The following is a 20,947-nucleotide window of genomic DNA, read 5'->3' as shown; positions in this document are numbered from 1 at the left end:
GTAGATTTGCAGTTTCATGTGCAATCATCTTTATTATACTATGTTATAGAAATGCTTATTTTATTCCATAAATTAAAAAATAAAATACTTTTTTAAAAGAATCAATAGGAGGCCTAACCTATTTCTGGTAATCTATTCTAGCAGCTTATCTAGGCTTTGAGAGAGTAGCTACTGTTACATGGAAAGGTTCTCCGGGCCACAGCTGAAACACCCACAAGATGATGTGACACAAAGAGCTTATTGTCTATGGTGCATTCTCTATTGTCTGGTGGGTCTGTGTCCCATGGAAGGGAGTCCTGCCTCCTTTCCCTGTTCCAGGGGGAACAATGATCCTTGAGAAGAGGCTGTTTTGCTCTGTGTGTATTTTATCAGTGGGAGAACCTCAGGGAGCTGATTCTGCCAGGAATATTCCAAGGAGGATCTTAACTGCCTCTCAGTCAAGTCAAGTGGGCTCTTACTTGAGAATAGCTCTTGTGCACACTCTATCCGCTTTTGATATACAGTATCTTAATAAGTGAATTCACTCACATTTAGAGCTACTTTATCATGGGTCACAAGATAACAGGATATAGTATTTGCGTGTTGAGCAAGGGAGCAGCGGAGCCATGCTTGTTGGGATTTGTTCCTATAAGGAAAACCATGTCTGATTTCTGCAGGTGATGGTGTGGATCCATGGTGGTGGCTTTATTTTTGGTGGCGCTTCCATACATGAGGGTTCGATATTATCTGCCTCCCAGAATGTGGTAGTGGTCAACATCCAGTATAGGCTGGGCATCCTTGGGTTCTTCAGGTGAGATTTGACCCCAATAAAATGTAAGTACAAGTATTTTTCCCTAATAAGTTCCCAGATCTCTGAGTGACTGAATGATGATAAAACATAATTTCCTGATTAAATGACATCTCTTCCCTTCCCTTGCCTTCCCTACAAATTAATCATGATATAGTAGAAGAGGCACTAGATTTGTGGCCTGAGGACCCAATTTTAAATTATGGCCCTGCTTCTTATGACCAATAAATTCACTTCTCCCTTGGTCTCAGATTCTGGATAGATAGATAGATACATAGATACATAGATACATAGATAGATACATAGATAGATGAATGAACGGACAGACTAGCAGACAAATAGGCAGGTAGATAAAACATTTGTTAAGAACCAGGCACTGTATTAAGTGCTAGGTATACAAAAGAAGAAAACAAGATGGTCCTACTGTGTTAACCTAACCCCAGCTTGCTGAACTGCATAGTAATAAAGCTCATGATTCCTTTAGCTTTCCAAGTACCAATTTTCTGCAATGTCTTACTCTAAAGTTATCTGCCCCTTTCACTCTGCTCTCTGGCATGCCTGCTCCCTAAGTAGCAAATTTGTTTCCGTCTTTAATCCTTTTCTTTCTTACCCTTTCTATCTACTTGTCCTCACCAAATCCTGACTTTTTTCTGATGAGAACTTTCCTGATGACCATTTTTCAACACTATTTGCATTTTCATTCATGCCTCCATCACTGGGAAGCCAAAATACTCTTTGTTTCCTACGACCACTTCCAGACTCTCCTTCTGCCACCATCATTTAGCAGCTTCTCCTCCTTTGAGGTTCATTCAATCCATATTCATCACCCAATCAAGATTCTAGTAGCTGTTATTTACCATCCTCATGGGCACTCTCCTTCCTTTCTCAATGAATTCAGTGCCTTGTTTCTGGTCTTTCTCTCTTTCCTAATTCCCACCTTCATACTGAAGGACTTCAACATTCATCTTGATATTCCCTTCAACATTCTAACTCCCCAGTTCCTCAGTGTATTAATTTCTCACAACCTACTCCTCCACCCCACCTTAGCTAGATACAGAGATGGTATCACCTTGATTTTACCCTGACTCATGAGTGTTCCACTTCTATGTTCATTAAATCTGAAATTCTTCTATCAAGTTATAATCTCTTATCCTTCCACTAGATTCTCTGCTTTGTAAGTCCTAACCCTGTTCTTCATCCTCACCTTGACCTTCAATCCCCCCACCCCTCATTTCTTTCCCAGGCCATCACCCCTGCCTGGTTGTACTCTCTTCCCTTCTCCATCTTAACACCTTACTGAACTGCTTCACCTTACACTGACCCCTTATCCTATGACAAATCTTTCCCTGCCATACCTCAGCCTTGGATTACTCCCATCATCCGCTCCTTTTGCTCTTCTTTGTATTCTGCTGAATGAAGATAGAGAAAATCTTGAAACCATGTTGCCTGGATCCATTCAGATTAATGTTACATAATGTTAAATGGGTCATCATTGTGGCAAGACAATCTTTCTGCACCTCTGTAATCAAGTCACTATGTTATTCACTATAGTGAATTTTCTAAACCTTTGCATCCCTCCTCAAACTTCTCATGGCTCCTCCTCTCCTCACCATCTCAACTCAGAACCTTGCTTTGTATTTTGCTGGAAAAAAAATGAGGCCATCCACTGAGCTCCCTCATATCCCCTCCCCCATATCTCACATTGATCAGATACCTTCTGTTACTATTTTCTCCCTTACTCTTACTTACATGAAAACATGGACCTTTTCTTCTCTGATGCTAAGCTGTCTACACACAAAAAGAAAATCACATTCCATCCAGTCTTCTCCAGAAGATTGCCCTTTCAATCTTACCTCACTGTTCTTTAATCTCTCTCTCTGTCTCTCTCTCTCTCTCATCGTGACTGCTTCCCTAATACTAACCATCCATCCATGCATCCCTCCTAGCTATTATCTCATAAATATCCTTCCTTGTATAGCTAGATGTCTTGATACTTTTCTCTCACTCTCAACTCTCTCAAAATGTATATCCCAAATACAACACTTCCAAAACTCTTTTCTCTTTCTCACCAAGTCCTCCCCTCTTCAAAATATCCTTATTATTTATTAAAGGCACCATCATCCTTCCAGTCACCTGGGCTTGTGATCTAGGTGTCATAGTCCACTATTCACTCTCTTTTCCCCTATATCCAATCTGTTACCAAGTCTTATTGACTGTACCCTTCCTACATCTCTCATATATACCCACTTCTCTTCTCTGACACTGTTGAGGTTTAGAGTTGGGAGAGCTGGTTCAGGTGTGAAAGAATTCACTTAGACCTTCTCTGTAACCATTGGGAGCTTTATTTCATCAAAGCTTCATGGGCCTAAGATTAGCAAGGAGCTAAACAAAGGCACCAATATAGGAGAAGACCCAGGCTTATATAGAAAGAAAGCCACACAGCCTGTAGGATGATATTGTATTTTAGGGTTTCTTATGGGGGTTGGAGATTAGGGACAGGATAAGAACAAACAAGATGAGGAAGATGGTTGCTTACAAGATAAGGAAAATTGTCATGACACAGGATGAGAAAGATGAATGTAAAAATAAAGAACACAGAGTAAGGGAAACAAAGGCAATTCTTTTGGTACAAGTTGTATGGTATTTCACTATAAGGTGAAAAGGACTTGAGAAATTCTCAAGTTCCAGGATCTCAAGGTATAGGATGGTCTACAGAATGAGCCTCAAACCCCCTCAGGGATCCTGGGAAAGTAACCCTTAATATTATTTTTTATCCTAGGGCACTCTTTTTACCCACATCATATCCCCACTCAAACACTAGGCAGGAGAAATCTTTCAGAAAAAGGGGCAAAGGTCTTTGTCTTCAGTAGCTCCTTCCTGCTGAACAGGGGTGAAGAGTCCATTTCAAGGGCCAAGAATAGGTTAAGGAGGGGAGGTCAGCATGAAGGTGTGCTGAGTCCAGGGTAGAGAGAGGCAAATCACTTGGGGACACCAAGGATAGGGGTTGATATCCTAAGAGCTGAAAGTGGAATTTCTGCAGGTAAGAAGAAACAAAGCAAACCAGGAGGCTAAACAAACATGGACCAAATATAAGAGCAAGTAACAAGGTTAGAATGAGGGAAAGAAGGGAAGAAAACATGAACCCCAGGAGACGGTACGGGGAGATATCAGACTGGAGTGGATGTCTAGCATCTAAGAGGCTGCCTGTACAATCCTTCAAGTGCTCAAAGGATAAATTCCATGTAGGGTTTTCAGGGAATAGGGGGAAAGCTATGGCGGCCTAAGCTAGTTGACACACCCAGCAATCATGTACAATGCCCTGCCCCACAGAGTTCCCTATTTGAATTAAAGCATTTGATTCCCAGTCATAGGAAAGCAGGCCTAACCCTAGGCACAAGGTGGGAATCAGGAATAAGTAACAGGAGAAGTGGTTTAAGGCAGGGCCCAGAATACAGCATAGCTAGAAAGCACACAAGCAATTCTCCAAGGTGAGAGGCTTCAATGCATAGTCTTCTTTGATCACTTTTCTGACTGGTCACACCCTGCCTCTTATCCCATATCTCACATCCTGCATCCTGCTTGCTTCATCTGCCTCCAGCACTACTGTCTGCCTCACCATTCACCCCAATGCTTTTGGAAGAGGGACAAAGGAGCTGTTCCTGCCTGAGTGGGGGTAGGGATGGGAGTAAAATGAGGCTGAAGCAGCATCCAGGGGATGAGGAGAATGTGGAACAGGTATCCTTGTTGCATGACCATCTGCAGGAGGACAGCCTGCCTTGTGTCTAGGAGACACAAATCTGACAAGCAAGTTCAATATGCAGGGCCCAAATAGAAAGAGCATTAAAAATGACATCAGAAAAGAGGGAAACAAAGAAAGAAACCAAGAGCCCCATGATGCTGTTATTTGCTTTTGACATACAGGATTATCTGATCTTGTTTTTCCTCAAAAGTTTTCACACTGATTCCAATTCTTTTAGGAGGATCAGATGCTATTGAGGATCCAACTCTATGCATGTAAATATAAGTAACAACACTTTTGCAGGTAGAAGCTTCCTACCCTTGAGTTTGGTAGTTATACAAATGAATTTACTTATAAGAGACTGACTTTTACTCCAGTTATCATAAAAGACTTGGGAGGATATATGATTAATTCCAAAATAGTGCATATCAATAAATTGTTTATAATAAAACATGGTTGTACCACAGGACACACAGAATAAACAGGTGTTATTTCTACAATAGTAGTAAACTTTAAATGAAGTTGACTTTTCCATTACTGCAAAAATATTCCATAAGTTAAAAATTGCACTGAAATTCTTTTCCCCAAATTGAAGATATTTCTGATTTAGTTTCAGTAACTAAAAAAATAACAGCTAGGTCCCTCAATCAGTTATACCAATACCCAATTATTCTTACATTATTTTGGAACATTTAAGGACCTTATTCCATATGACATATATTCTAGTAATAGGCAGATGACTAGGTCAATAACCATTTCCTAAGTTGCTTAAGAAATAGAAAGTAGTATAATCTTGGGCTGAATAGTTCAGATCTTAAACACACACTTTAATATAGTAGCTCAGATGTATCCCAGCCTTAGTCTGTGAGATAATGATTCAACATTTTGTTTGTACCTTTGTTTCACAAACTTTTTCCCTTTATCTAATTATTCCCATATCATTCAGAAAGAATGTTCTATTCCAGAGATTTAATCTTTCACATGACTATGTAAGAGTACTAATTTACCCAACTGTTTGGGATATAAGATAACTACATGTTCAGATTGGAATCAGCAAGATTTCACATACTTGCAATTGTGCTCACATCTTTTACTGACCACTTGCTTTGATTACAGAAATTTGCCATAAAAAGGAAAAGCAAGAACAAAGTTAAATAAAACATCATAGTTTTCCAATCATGCAGTATTAATTCCACCTCATAGCCAGACTCAGGAGTAGTCAGGTGAGAAACATTCCTTTTCAAAGGAACACAATGGGGAAACTGAGAGAGAAGGATCCCATCTTAGGCTGAGGCTAAGCCTCTCAGCTTTTCCAGATGCAAATCTCCACCTGTAACATTCACATTCTCTCTGAGTAGCTTGTGGCATTTCTCTCAGATGGTGGATTATTGACTATTGATTATGGATGGATTTTTATGATCCATCAGATAACTCAAAACACAGTTCATTATGGTCCCATGAGCTTTTACCTCAGATGGCCAGTTTCACTAATCAAAAATTTGCCAGGACTCACATCTCAAATGTAAACTTGTCCCCGTGCAAAAGCCAATCACTAGATATCATTTCTATATACTAGCAAATTCTCAGCAAGCCAAATTCCTTGTTTAGGAACTCCATAACTCAAACAAGCTCTTTGGCAAGTTTACAGAATTAAGGAGGATCGACAGGGATCTCAGAGAAGAGCCTGCCTTATCCACCCCATCTACCTGCTAAGGGCTGTGCTTTTCCACTAGCTCTGAGGACTGCTTCTTTCCACACAGCTTTAGCATTAAAACAATACAGTTATCGTAAGTGACAACCGAATTGTTTTAACTGTAACACACACAAAAAAAAACTTCAGATGATAATAATTGCGTTTCCAGATCATATAAACATTATTGATAGAAGGATGGGCTGGCTTCCCAAGTACAGAAGCAGACTGGCTTCTTTACCTTGACCCTTTCACTTTCTCCCCACAGCTGTGTGCTGGAAGACACTTCCAGGCTGTAGCTGCTGCCCCTCCCCCTCCTTCCTATAGCCAGGTGGGGGAAGGTGAATTTGCAGGTAGGGATTGAATGATGAAACACTCTCTTTCTAATCTGATCTGGGATGAACGGGGTTAACAGAAAAAACCCGAGGCTGTTTGGAATCCCCACACTGAGAAACTCAGGGGAAGGGAATAGGCAAAGAGAGTGAGAGGATTGTAAGGAGGTATTTTAAAACTCCTTAATGATTTATCTCAAAACTTCCAGAATCTGCTAAGATGTTTTAGCTGTCCTGACTTTTTTGCTTCTACGTCCACCCCTTAAAAACTTAGAGTGGGGTACTGGACCTTTCAGACCTACATTCGAGAGTCCAGTGCCCTTTCTTAGGGTACCTGAAGCATGAACCACTGACTGTTTCTCTGAAAGCACCCATTTAAGGCTGATCCAAAGATACAAACCGAAGAGTGAAACTTAGAAAATTCACAGTAGGTTTGAATATAATTGTTATCAGTATCAAATTATTATTGCAACAAATTAGCTTGCAAATGGAAGTTTAGTAGGCCTAAAAATCACACAAAAAGATTTTGCAAAACATTTCTTTGTAAAAAGTATTTCCCTTTCTTAAAAAAGCTTAGAGTTTATCCTGATGTTAAAAGGAATAATCACTAAACTTTCATGAAGTAAATTAGCAGGAAACCTTAAAGAGTGGAATTTATCAAAACCAGGTTGGTGTAAAATATCTTGTAAGTGTCACAAATCCCCAAAGTGCCATAAAACCAAAATTCTCAATAATCACAAATTCCTAAGTACCAAAAGTACCTTGGAAAATTTCAGTTTTTTCTAAGACAAAAACATACTCAATTAAGTTACCCTTATCACAATAACAAGGTTTACCAGGCCTTTAAAAATTTACTCTGCAGGAATTCCACTACAGAAGACTTTGTACAGGGTTGATAAGAAATTATGAAAAAAAAAAAGAAAAAAAAAGAAATTATGACTAGATAGTTTCAAAAACCTTTGTCTTAATTAACAACCTCATAATCTGACAGTACAATTCTTGATCTAACAACATCTAGATTATAAGAGAAATTGCTTTTCTAACAACACAGGTGATAAAATTGTTAACCAAATTACACAATACAAGAAAATTTAGAAATATAACCATATCACAAGCAATTATCATGTATTTAAAGCTTGACACAGAACCAGTTAATTACCAATCAGGTGAGCTTAAATTTAGTTGGGTGAGCAAATCTGATCTGGATTCATAATCACTAATAGTAACATTTTAATTTGTAAGGCCCAATACTCTTAGCACTTCAAAAGAAAAGATTATTAGCCATGAATGCACATTTTTTTTTCTGAAGACACATGGAAACAAATCCCAGCTCCAAATAATCTTTTCCTTCCTAGAGCTAGAGTTCCCAGGAGTCTTGGGATGTAGAGGGAAGGTAGTACTTGCAGTTTTCCCAATTCCCTAGTGCTGAGAGAAATGAAAGAATTGACAGAACTGGGCATATGCTTCCAGATAGGGAGTCCGTCCTCTATGCTGCTGAAGGTGTGCGCAGGTCCATGACTTCTAACCACAGGACCAAGAGTCTGAGAGGTGAGGCTGAGGGTGAGACAGCCTCTTAGCTGTCTGATCCATTAGGTCAAACGTGAGAGGTCAGGCCATCCTAGGTGCTTGGAGAGCCACCCCAACTACAGGGTGAGGAAAGGGATAGGGAGAGAGAGGAGGCTTACATGCCCTCCAGTCTCCACTGGAGAGGAGCTGTAATTTCTTGTGTCTTTTACCTTTGAGATTTATAAGATAAGCCTTAAGCATTCCAACTCTCTATTCCCATCCTCCTGGGAATTTTGAGCTGCATGTACTAGAAAAGGAGACCTTGAAAATAGGATGCAGGGACCCCCAAAGAAAACCGGGCACAATGGCCCACAGGACATGGAGACCCAGGAATGGGGCACAGAGACCCCCAAAGAAAACCAGGCACGAAGGCCCACAGGGCATGGACACCCTGAAATGGGACACAGGAATCCCCAAAGAAAACCAGGCAAGAAGGCCCACCTCCCCACCTCCCCAATGTCTCGAGAGGGTAGGGAAGGAACAACACAGGGTAAACCAAGGTGCAGGGGAATAAAAGTGTGCTCGAGCAGAGCAAGGTGCCTTTCTTTAAGTTTTGGAGACCAAATTTCTTACTAAGCTTGCCTTGTTTAGGAATTCCCTTTACAAATTATTTTTTCTAGATTAAATTCAGGTCAGGCTGCATTACAATGGAACACTAGGCACTTTTCTTTAAGATCTCCTTCCCTGAATTTCCCATCCTAGCAGGCTCTCGCTTGTCTTAGCATCCCAAGACACTTGAGAGGAAAAAAATGTGACCGATCCAGCTCAAGGGCATCCCCTTATACGAGGGTCAACAGTCCCACTGACTGCCAAGAGGCAAGTGGAGCTTCAGGCACCGCTGGCAGTATCTGGGCACTCCAGGGGTCTCTCAGCCAGGGAGAGGGTAGAAGCAGAAAAGGTCTGGGGAAGACAACAAAGAAAAGGGTGCTTACCTGTTATCCCAGTGGCCAGGAGAAGATCAGCAGAGTCCAAATAATATTTGGACTCCCGGGTTTTAGCACCATTTTATGTTGAGGTTTAGAGTTGGGAGAACTGGTTCAGGTGTGAAAGAATTCACTTAGACCTTCTCTGTAACCATTGGGAGCTTTATTTCATCAAAGCTTCATGGGCCTGAGGTTAGCAAGGAGCTAAACAAGGGCACCAATATAGGAGAAGACCCAGGCTTATACAGACAGAAAGCTGTACAGCCTACAGGACGATGGTGTATTTTTAGGGTTTCTTATGGGGGCTGGAGATTAGGGACAGGATAAGAACAAACAAGATGAGGAAGATAGTTGCTTACAAGATAAGGAAAAATTGTCGTGGCACAGGTTGAGGAAGATGAATGATAGGATAAGGAACACAGGGTAAGGGAAACAAAGGCAATTCTTTTGGTACAAGTTGTATGGCATTTCACTGTAAGGGGAAAAGGACTTAAGAAATTCTCAAGTTCCAGGATCTCAAGGTACAGGATGGGCTACAGAAGGAGCCTCAAACCCTCTCAGGGGCCTGGGAAAGTAACCCTTAATATATTTTTGTCCCCACATTAACACTACCACACTCCAGAGCAAACTCTCACCACCTTACACTTGGACCAATAATACCTGCTTGGTTTGCCTCTTTGCCTCTTCTCTACCTAATCTACTTCACCCTCCACTCAGCTGTCAGAGGTCTTCCTACAGCACATGTCAGACCATCAGCCTCTTATTCAGTCAATGAATCAGTTAACAAGCATTTTAAAGTACTTATTATATGCCAATCACTGTGTTAAGTGCTTGGGATACAAAGGAAAATCAATTCCTACCCTCAATTCTAATGGGAGACAACATGTAAATAGCCATATAGGTACAAAATATATACAAGGTAAAGGAGAAGTGATCTCAGAGGGAAGATGTAACTATTGTGATTTTGAAATGTATTGTGTCATGTTATTGTTATAAGTGATAGGACTCCAACCTGGAGTCACAGGGTAAGTGGTCCTAAGGACCATAAAACATTTAAGCAGTAGCAGACAGCCAGTACTTTCACAAGCCCTGACTTATTCTGATCCTGTGACTTACCTCAGCTCCTGCATGGACCCCCAGCTGACTGCATGGCTGTGTGCTGGCACCCACTCTCAGAGTTCCTGAGTCCCACATCAATAAGGGATCCTGGGGAACATCCCCACCACACTGGGGTCCGACTAAGAATGCCCTCTCTCACATGTTGTGCTGATTGTCCCAATCAAACCTCCCTTTAAGTGACAAGACTGACCTTCTCAAAGCCCATTCTGAGTGTGTACTCCCACCAAGATCTTGCTGCTTTACAAGTCTCCCTCATGTGAGTGCCCTGAATATCTGTCTGTCAATACAGGTTGTCATATAATGTGTGTGTGCTTGTGTGTGTGTGTGTGTGTGTGTGTGTTGCTTTCATTTTTGCCTCCTTGGTATACCACATGGTAATAAAGCTCATGCTTCACCTAGCTTCCCCAGTTATAATTTTCTATAAATCCTCAAACTGGGGTCCTTGCTCTGGAAGACCCTAGCAGTGAGAGGTGGGGGATAGGTGAGGAGGAAAGGCTAGATCTCTTGAAGAAGGTGGGATTAGAGCTGTCTCAAATTCCTTCAAGGAATTCCAGTCATGAGGATAGCCAGTGCAAGTCTTGGGAGGTAAAGAGCTGTATTTGAAGACAGCAAGGAGGTGATGCTGCTGGACTGTTGACTTTGTGGAGAGGAGCCTGGCCTCCTCCTACCTCTCTAATCTTTCCATGCTCCTCCACATTCTCTGCGCCTTTCATGATGCTTACATAAGATATTCCATTGAATCGGTTCATTTTCACTCCTCTTTCTGGCTTCCTTCAGGACTTGGTGCTAATCCCACCTTCTGCAAGAAGCCTCTCCCTGCCTCCCACACTGCCAGGGCCTTCCCTCTGGGGTCATCCCCAATCTCTCCTGTATGGATCTTCTTTGGGCACATCTGTTTGCATGCTATCTCCCACATTAAGCTGTAAACTCCTCAAGGGCAGGGACTGTGTTTACTTTTCTTTGTATGCACAGAGCTTGGTATAGTGCCTGGCACATAGTAGTTATGCAGTCAATGTTTCTTAACTTGACTTGACATTCTAATGGGGGAGGACAAAACAGAAAAGGTGGGGGAAGGAGGGGAAAGGGAGCTTGGGGGCAAAGCAGCTGGTGGGAGGTGGAAGAGACCAGGGAGTAAGCTGGAGGGCAAAGAAGCAGCATGGCAGAGGCTCCCCCTGAAAGGCACGATGAGCCTTAGAAAGAGGCTTGCACTGGGTGTCCCTCGCGTGGGGGAATTCAGGATCTGTGTCACCAATTTACATCTGTAAAGTAATAACTAACAATTAGCATTTGTATGGCCCTTTAAGGTTTACAGAGTCCATTATAAATTGTGTGTCATTTTATCCTTGCAATAACTCTGACGGATACATGCCATTATTATCCCTGTTTTACAGAGGAGGTAACTGAGGCAGAGGTCTATGTGACTAGCCCATGGTTACCCAGCTAGTAGATGAACATTGGTCTTGCCAGGTCTAGGTCCAGCAGTTATCCAGCTTATCATCCAGCTGGAGGAAATGGTCTTTAAATCTCATAATGCTATTAACCTGGTGCTCTTCTTCTGAAGTCTTCAGCCTTGTCTAATCTCTGGCTTTCAGCACTGGGGATGAGCATGCACCTGGCAACTGGGGTTACCTGGATCAGGTGGCTGCCCTGAGGTGGGTCCAGAAGAACATTGCCCACTTTGGAGGAGATCCTGGTTGTGTGACCATCTTTGGCTAGTCAGCAGGGGGGATAAGTGTTTCTTCACATGTAAGTGGTAAAGAAATGACCCCAGCCTGAAGGGGGCCTCTTGTAGCCAAAACTAGTTTCATGCACCTGAGTTTGTCTTACTCTTCTCTCATCCTCACCCCTCTCAGAACCATTGAGGCTGATGATTTCTTTCTCTAAGGCTGACACCTGCCCTTGACTTCTTTTGGAGGTCCCACTACACTCTCCTGCCCTAGTCCTGACTGATTAAGCCCTTCTTCCTTTTGCTTTACTGGAGATAGAAGATGTTATCCCTTTTTAAAGGCTTACTAACAATTTCAAGTAAGAGCAAAAGACATGTACAGGGTAGTGATGAAATAATTCAAGGCCCAATGGATCCCAGATTTCACCACGGAGGTTCACCTCTTCCTGACGCTTCTCAGAGCCTCTCTGCACCTTCCCAGGTGGCCTTTGTGACCAGCTGTGGCTGCAGATCTGCTCTCTCCAGTCTTTGATGATGACTCTCTGAAAACTTAGCATGGCTGGCCCTCATATGACAGACATAAAATCCATCAGGGGGCTTAGAGGCAAAGATCTTTTGCCTTGGTAGCCCTCCTCCCCCAGGAGTCTGCACGTCACTGACAGCCTCCAGGATGTGATAAGGCATGGGAGGAAGACTTCAGTGAAAGAATAATGCTAAAAAAGATAGCTGATGGGAAAATGGCAAATTCCCATGATATAGTGGGGAAAATTGTTGGATATGAAGTAGTTTGATCCACACAACAACCCTGGGCTTTCTCATAGTCAATAAACAAACAATAATCAATAAATAATGTGACCTTATGAGGAGGCAGGGCATAGGAACAGCATTGCTGGGTTATAGAGCACAGGCATCTTCTCATACCCTGTTACTGAACCACCCAGAGAGTCCTGGACCATGGCCAAGGCTACTTAGCCCTTTTTTCTATCTAGCTATCTTATAGACCTGGCTACACCCAAGGGCCCCAAGGCCAGGGTCCCAAAGAGTGGCCTCTGTTTGAGACTATCCTATATGCTTAGCTTAGGGGTGTGGCAGGGTAAATAACAATCCTGGCCTTCAGACTCCCAGTCTCCTCTGTCTCTGCTAAGCCGGGAGTGTCTGGGCCTCCCCATGACTCCTTCTTTTTCTCCTCTGATATGGTTTGTACCCCCAGGTTCTGTCCCCCATGTCCAAAGGCTTGTTCCACAGAGCAATCATGGAGAGCGGTGTGGCCATCCTCCCTGGCTTGATTTCTTCCAGCTCAGAAATGGTTATGAACGTAAGTTCCCTGTACTCTGTTCTTTGCAATCCCTCTTATCCTTCCTTAGGCTTATTAGCCTTCTAACCCCATGGCCCAGGCTACCATTGACTTTCCTGCTCACCTGGGCTATAAGAAGGTACACTGGAATGCCACTGAATGTTTAAGCTGAAAGTTACCATAGAGATCATCTAGTCCAACCAACTCATTTTACAGATGAGGAAACTGAGGCACAGAGAGGGAGGATTCAGTTGCTTGCTCTGCTTCTTCCTATGCCTGTGATTTTAGGTAAGGCATTTCCTTCTTGGGGCCTGAGTATCTTCCTCTGTAAAAGTGCATTCGATTAGATGGCTTGTAAAGCCCCTTCTAGCTCCCAGTTCTCCCCCGGAACAGCCGGAAGCAGTTTTTGAGGGGGCCCAGGGATAGGTTAGATGGAATGATCTGTGAAGTCTCTTCTACCTCTCTAGTTCACGCATTCTGTGACTTGTCCAAGGTCACACCATGAGTTGATGACTGAGCTGGGACCAGAATGGAGGTCTCTGAGCCAATGTCAGGGCTCTTTCAACATACCAGACTCCATCATGTGTCCTCTATGAATAGCTAGGTCTTTTCTCTCTTACAAAATGGTAAACCCTTTGGGAGAAGGGACTGTGTCCTTGTAACCTGCCCCTGACCATGCCTATCCCCAATGGCTGGCACTGAGTCCTGTACAGAGAAGGCTTGTGATTTGGGGACTCGCCCTGTTTGGGGGGTCAGATTCCAGCTTTGTCTCCTTTTCACTGCATCATCACCTATAGAAATGATCCTTTATTATGTTCCTGATGAATATGAAAGGATTCTTCTATGATGATACAGGCCAGGGGTTCTTCCATGAGAATATTAACCCTTTGTGGGTGCCTTTTTGCAGATCATTGCCAATCTGTCTGCTTGTGATGCACACAATTCTGCCTCCATGGTTCAGTGCCTTAGGAGCAAATCTGAGGAAGAGATCCTGGCCATTGTGAAGGTATGTAAGCTGAGAAGCAAGGATTCCAGTACCAACAAGAGCTGCCAAAGCAGCTCAGGGCAGGGCTGGGCACCCAGCCTTGATGCCCTTTCTTTCCATCATCTATTGGTGAGGATTGAGGGGAAGATCTTTGGAATGTCACTCTCTCAGTCTCCATTTCCCCCTACTAACTAGATGAACTTAAAGAATATTCCCACCTCCAATATTCTATGTCCAAAGGTCCCTTCTAGGTCTAATGTTTTGTTTTCTAGGACTTCTTCTACCTCCAGACATTCTGTGCTTTAAATTTCTTTTATGCTAAGGTTCCACCCCTTCCTCTCTGGACATGCTTTGTCCTAAGAATCCTTCCAGCATTCTGTGTTCTAAACATTTTAGGTTCAAAAGTTCTAAACTTTTTCATTCTTTTGTCTTACAACCCTTCCCACTCAAACATTTTCTGTTTTATAGAATCACAGCTTTAGAGCTGGAAGAATCCATTCTAATTTGATTCTAACATTCTGGGTTCCAACATTATATGTTCCCAGTTTTCTTCCACTGCTGATATTCTACTTTACAAGATTTTTTTTTCCAGCTGTAACATTTTTTGATATAACATTCTATAAGCTAAGGTATGAAGGATGCAGCTATGTGGTACAATGTTTATAGTGCAGAGAAAATTGACCTGAGTTCAAATCTAGCTTCAGAGACTAGCTTTCATTTAACTTGTTTGCCTCAGTTTCCTTATTCATAAAATGGGCATAATAATAACACCTACCTCCCAGGCTTCTTGTGAAAATCAGCCAATAATAATTATAAAGTGCTTATTAGCACAGTGCCTGGCAGATAGAGCTAAATAAATGTTAGTGGTAATGATGATGATAATGATAATGATGGTGATGATGATGGTGATGATGATGGTGTTGGTGTTGGTGCTGGTGTTAGAAGTGGTAGTCCCTTCCAACTTCAATTTTCTGTTCTTTGTCACCTTCCAGATCCAACACCCTATGAGTCTTTAGAAGAAAGGGTCTCGCTGTGGGAAGACTCTCTCTATCTCCTGGGATTAATAGCTTTCATCTAAAAATTCCTTTTCTTAAAAATACATTTCATGTATATTTCTCATTTCAATAATTTTGTGACAATCATGTGCCATTGGTGTGCCAGTATGATGTCATTACCAGACTTGAAGGGAAACAGCGAGAGGTCATGGAGCTATTGGCTTTTCTATTTGTATCCCCAGAGCCTAGGACTGTTTGGGGATTGATGTGTTGGCTGGTTATTTTACAAAAGAGAAAACTGAGTCCCAGAGGGGTTAAGTGACTTTGCCAAATGTCGCACAGCTTGCAAATATCAAGACAGTTACATGACCCCAGATCTTTAGAACCAAGATCTTTATTCATCGCATCACATTGCTTCCTAAAGAATTAACTTAGTAGTAAATGTTAGAGCCAGATTAAGTGTTAAACCAGATCTACTTGCTTCTAATTGTTCAGTCACTTTTCAGTGGAGTCCAACTCTTGATGACTGCATTTGGGGTTTTCTTGACAAAGATGCTAGAGTGCTTTGCCTTTTCCTTCTCCAGCTTATTAAGGAAGTGCAGCCAACAGGGTTAAATGACTTGCCCAGGGTCACATAGCTGCTAAGTGTCTGAGGCCAGATTTGAATTTAGTAAGGTGAGTCTCTCTGACTCCAAGCCCAGCATTCTATCTACTGCACCACCTAGCTGCCTCTGCATCTAATTACTCTTTCCATTATGCCATGTTGACTCTCCTTCCTTCATTCTGAAAACTATTGTTTTTCAACCTGATTTGATGACGGTTTCCTCGTCTGGAAAATGAGAGGGTTGGACCAGATGATCTTCTGGAGTGCCTTCCAGCTCTAAATCTACAACCTTATGAATATCCTTTCCAAAGCACCTGGGAGCTCGAGTTTCATTTTGGCCACAGCGGATGCCAAGGGGATGGGAGAAGAAAGGATTCCTGACTTTCAGGCAAACCCAAGCCTGGTATTCAGATAACGAACAGTTTGGTGCCTCCATGCCTTTCCTGCCTTGTCTTATATTACCTCTCCATGTGCACTCTATGCTCCAGCCAAACTCATTTGTCCTCAGTCTTCTAAATGTTCCCTATACTCTCTTACCTGTGTGCCTTTGTTCAGCTGTGTCTCATGTCTGTAAAGTCCTCCCTTCTTATTTTCATACTGGTTTATAAAGTGCCTTTCTCATAACAATAATTGAGGTAGGGAGTGTAAGAATCATTATTCCAGTTTTATAGATAGGTAAACCTCTGAGCAGGTCTCAGTAAAAGAGAACTGGACCTGGAATCAGAAAGACCTAACTTCATAACTAGCAGGAGACACCCACTAGCTGTGTGACTTTAGGCAAATCACTTAATCTCTGTTTACCTTAATTTACAAGAGGAGGAAATGATGAACCATTCCATTATGTTTGCCACGGAAACCCTGTGGATAATATGGGTGTGCTATGGTCCATGGGGTGATGAAGAGTCAGACACAACTGAACAACAACAACAAACCTCCATGGAGCCTAGAGGCAGTGACTTCTCCACTTCTCCACCATCACACAGTCAGTAAGCATTAGAGCTGGGATTCAAGTCCAGGTGTCTCCCAATTTTCAATCCAGTCTTCCTTCCTCCCCCACCTGCTGCTCTCATAGTCCCCCTTTGTCTGTTGAATTCTTCCACGTTTGTTAAAGCCCAATTCCAATGCCCCCTTTTACGGAGCTTTGTGGGAAAAGAGCTTGACAATAATTTAGTCCAATGCACTCATTTTGTAGGGGAGGAAATTGAAACCAGAGAGATGTCATTTGCTTAAAGTTACAGAGTCCATTAGTGGCTGAGCCAGGACTAGAATCCAGATCTATTGACTTGGAGGCCAGGGCTCTCCTGCTGTTCATTCCAGAAGCATTTCTGGAGCAGCTTCTGTGTCCGGCCTGGGGGACACAAAGTTTAAATAACGGAAATGGGCCATGATTGAACTCCCCTTCTTGGGGGGGGAGGGGCTTTGTGCCATACACAGGTAATAGAACCTAAGTCCATAACTGGAGTCACAAGCACATGTAGTGGGAACTCCCAGAAAGAAAAGGGTCCTTCTGGCTGTCATATCAGAGAAGGCTTTGTGGAAGATGTGGCAGTTAAATTGGCTCTTTAAGCAACTGAAGAAATTCAACATGTAACAATGAGGGACGGGTCATTCTAGCAATGTGGACCAAAGTGAACCAAGGCAGAAAGTTAGGAAAAGGTGGTTGACTTTCAGGGGAGATCTGGGAATCCATTGTTAGTGAAATCAAATGTACTTTGCACAGGTCAGAGTCCACATAGTATGAGATAAGGCTAGAAAGGTAGAAGAGAGGGCTCTAAATGCCAGACTGAAGTGTTAGAGGTTTTCTTTGGATAATGGGAAGTCATGGGAATTTTTTTTAATGCAGTGGAGTGTCATGAGCAGATCTGAGATAGGGAAGATATGTGTGTGTGTGTGTGTGTGTGATAAATTGGAGAGGGTAACAGAGAGGCCAGTTTGGACTGTTGCAAGACTCCAGATAAGTGGGAACGGCTAGGTGATACAATGGCTAGAGCACTGACCCTGGAGTCAGGAGGGCCTGAGTTCAAATCTGGCCTCAGTTACTTACTACTTATGTGACCCCGAGCACATCACTTAACCCTGATTGCCTCCAAAAAAAAAAAAAGAGCTCAGGTAAGTTGTAAAAGCTGTCTGAAATAGGATGGTCACAGCGAAAATGATGAGAAATAATACATTGGAAGGAGATGGTGGAGACAGACATGCCTTTGCTTTTTCTTTCTGCTTTCTTTAGCATTTTTGGATATTCTCTGGTGTAGTTGATGGGCAGTTCCTCCCCAAACATCCTGAAGAGTTGCTGGCTGCAGGCGAGTTCCACCACATCCCTTCCATCATTGGTGTCAACAACCATGAATATGGCTGGAATCTTCCTGTGGTAAGATTCTAGCATATTTTATTCCATGCCAGCTTCTTTCTGATCTCAACAGTTTATGCTGCTCTAAAGAATCACAGACTTTCTGAATTGGTCAGGAGCATGGTGGCCATGGAGTCTAAGCCAGAGTTGAAGGGGAATCCTTTCTGTAACTCACTGGGCAAATGGCCATCCAGCCTCTGCTTGAAGACCTCCAAGGAGAGAAAACCTCCTTCCTCCTCAGGCAGCTCATTCCACCTTTAGGCAGCTCTCAGGCTTGGACAGGGCACCATGACAGCAAGTGGAAATTTACTTCTTTTTAAACTTCTACCTGTTGTTCCCAGCTCTGCCCTGAGGGCAAATGACCCCAATTAAATCCTCTTCCAGGTGACCATCCACCAGATAATTATAGACAGCTATCATATCTGTCCCTGCCCTAAATTTTTTCTTTGACCAGCAAAGCAAGTTCCTACAATCCATCTCTATATGGAAAGACCATGACCCCCTTCTCAGCTTCTCTATTTTCTGCCTCAGATGTGATGCCCAGAACTGAACCAAAGATTCCAGATATACAGTTATTCCTTCCACATTGAGGAGGGTTAGGGGTATAACACCCCCACAATCTGGAAAATCCATGTAAAACCTTTTGGCCCCCCTGCACTTCATACCAGAGAAGAAGACAGAATTTTTATGGTATTAAAGGATAACATATATTGATATGATACAAAACAATACATATATTTTATGTATTTCAGAGTTACTAAACTCTTTTTTGTGTCTACTTTTGGCCTTTGCCTCTCATCTGTAGCTTCCACAAAACTCCCAAAAAATTCCCGTTTAATTTCTTACGCCTACCCGCAGTGCATCAGAACCATGATGATGACAGTCATGATGTAGAAGGCATAACTGTATCCTCCCCAGGGGCAGAGCACCTCCTTATTCTTGGAAGCTGTGCCTCTCAACATAGTCAACGTCACATTGCTCTTTAGGTTGTCATATTACCCTCTTGTCTCCTTATGGGCCTGTGGTTCAACAAAATCCCTGGAGTTTTTTCAATTAAATTGCCACATAACCATGCCTCCCTCATCTTGAGATTGTAAGGTCAACTAAAAAGATTCCAAGTGTAAGACTTTGTCCCCATTAAATTTGATCCTTGTGACTGTGGTCAGTCCAATATTCTAGCCTGTGCAGTCCTTTTTTGGATCCTGACTCCATGATCCAGTATGTTAGCGGGCCTTCCTGACTTTGTGTCATGTGTAAATTTGCCTTTCATAAAATCAGAAAAGTTACCCAGAACAGGCTTCCTGGAAAAATCAGAAGTGATTCAACCTTTGGTTATTTTCTCTATGAATGACTCATTTCATTTGCAAATCTGTTCAGAAGTATAGAAGAGAAGCCCATGCCAGGTTAGTTCCACTTTGGTTAAAACATCCTCTACAAGTCTCTTTATTTTGTTTCTGGTTTTTTTTGTTTGTTTGTTTGTTTGTTTTTAATTTTTAAATATTTGGAGTCAATCAAGGTTAAGTTACTTGCCCAGGGTAACACATCTAGTAATGTCTGAGGTCCTCCTGACTCCTGGTCCTGTGCTCTGTCCTATATGTCACCTAGTTGCCTCATATCTCTTTATTTAGAAGAAATGTGAATAATGGCACTCTAAATGAACAGAGAATAATAGCACTTTAAAGTTTACACAAAACTGCTTTCATAGTGGTTGCTGTGATGGTCATCACACTAAGATTTTTATCCTCATTTTGTAAAGTAGAGAATTGAGGCTCCCAGAAAGGACATGATTTAACCCCACTCATGTAGCTGGGACTAGAACCTGGGCCTCCTGATGGGAGACTAGGTCTCTTTCCTATAGACTTCAGGTCAGAATATCTAAAGGCCATTGGGTCAATATTGATTTTAAATGTCACATGATATCAACAACTGTTTGTCAGCTGCCTCCTTAAGCATATGCGCGTAAAGTTAGTCTATTTACACTAGTCAGAAAAACAGAATTTTCCTGCATCATTTCTAGCACAATGTATCATAGTAAGCATCAGTCATTGTCTAAGGCCTCTGATCATTATAAAAAAGCCATGACCACTGTTTATTATGTACTGGGCATTACCCACCATTTAGCTGGCCATTTTTCAAAATATCTTGAGAATTATTCAGTGTGTATTGGGCATTATTGAGTAATTCCTAAACAAATCTATGGCACTAGTTCCTTCTTAAAGGGTAAAATGACTTTCTTGAATTAGATTTGTTTTAAAAATGCATAAATTTGTAAAGTTCTACAGACCATTCACAGTGTGCCATTTTTCCCTACACAGGGATCAAACATTGCTGGATTTAAGGGGAAAATGCATAAAGAAACAATCCAATCTACGTTGAAAAGTCCATTTTTGGTGAGATACCAGTTAATTAAGTTTTTTTTTTTTTATAAGCACCTACTACATAGCAGGCACTGGGCTACTTATAGGGACAAAGTGAAATAATCCCTGCCCCCAAGGAATTGACATCCCATGAGGGAGATAACCTGCACATACACAGATAGATGGAAAACCTACACAAGGCAAATCTTGGGGGAAGGGGAAGGCACTAGCAGCTGGAGGAGGGAGGAACCAAGAAAGATGTTCTATGGAAGGTGCTATTTGAGCTGAGGCTTGCCAATGTAAAGGCACGGGGATGAGAGATGGAATGGGAAGTGGTTGGTATAACTGGCTCATAGAGTGTGAGGAGGATAATAATGTATAGTAAGACTGGATGGGACTGTGTTGCTAAAAGCTATAAATATCAAACAGAAAAGTTTATATTTAATCCTAGAGGTAATGGGCATCCACTCGAATTTATTTAGTTGGGGGAGGGGAGTAAAATGGCCAGACCCGTGCTTGAAAAATCACTTTGGAAGATGAGTG

General features: G+C 42.2%; 1 protein-coding gene across 1 annotated transcript in view; it reads left to right on the top strand.

The window, feature by feature from the left end:
- Positions 1-659: 659 nt before the first annotated feature.
- LOC114032399 (pyrethroid hydrolase Ces2e-like) overlaps positions 660-20,947 on the top strand; it is a 28,707-nt gene continuing 8,419 nt past the window's right edge. The window contains 6 exon segments of the mRNA XM_027847676.1: positions 660-790; positions 11,749-11,902; positions 13,033-13,137; positions 14,024-14,122; positions 17,928-18,068; positions 20,363-20,437. Coding sequence (XP_027703477.1) covers positions 660-790; positions 11,749-11,902; positions 13,033-13,137; positions 14,024-14,122; positions 17,928-18,068; positions 20,363-20,437 — 705 coding nt within the window.

Source organism: Vombatus ursinus, unplaced genomic scaffold (assembly GCF_900497805.2).
Source record: "Vombatus ursinus unplaced genomic scaffold, bare-nosed wombat genome assembly UNPS02005286.1, whole genome shotgun sequence".
Taxonomy (NCBI): domain Eukaryota; kingdom Metazoa; phylum Chordata; class Mammalia; order Diprotodontia; family Vombatidae; genus Vombatus; species Vombatus ursinus.
The sequence above is the reverse complement of the archived record's forward strand: the minus strand, read 5'-3'. Positions and strand labels throughout refer to the sequence as shown.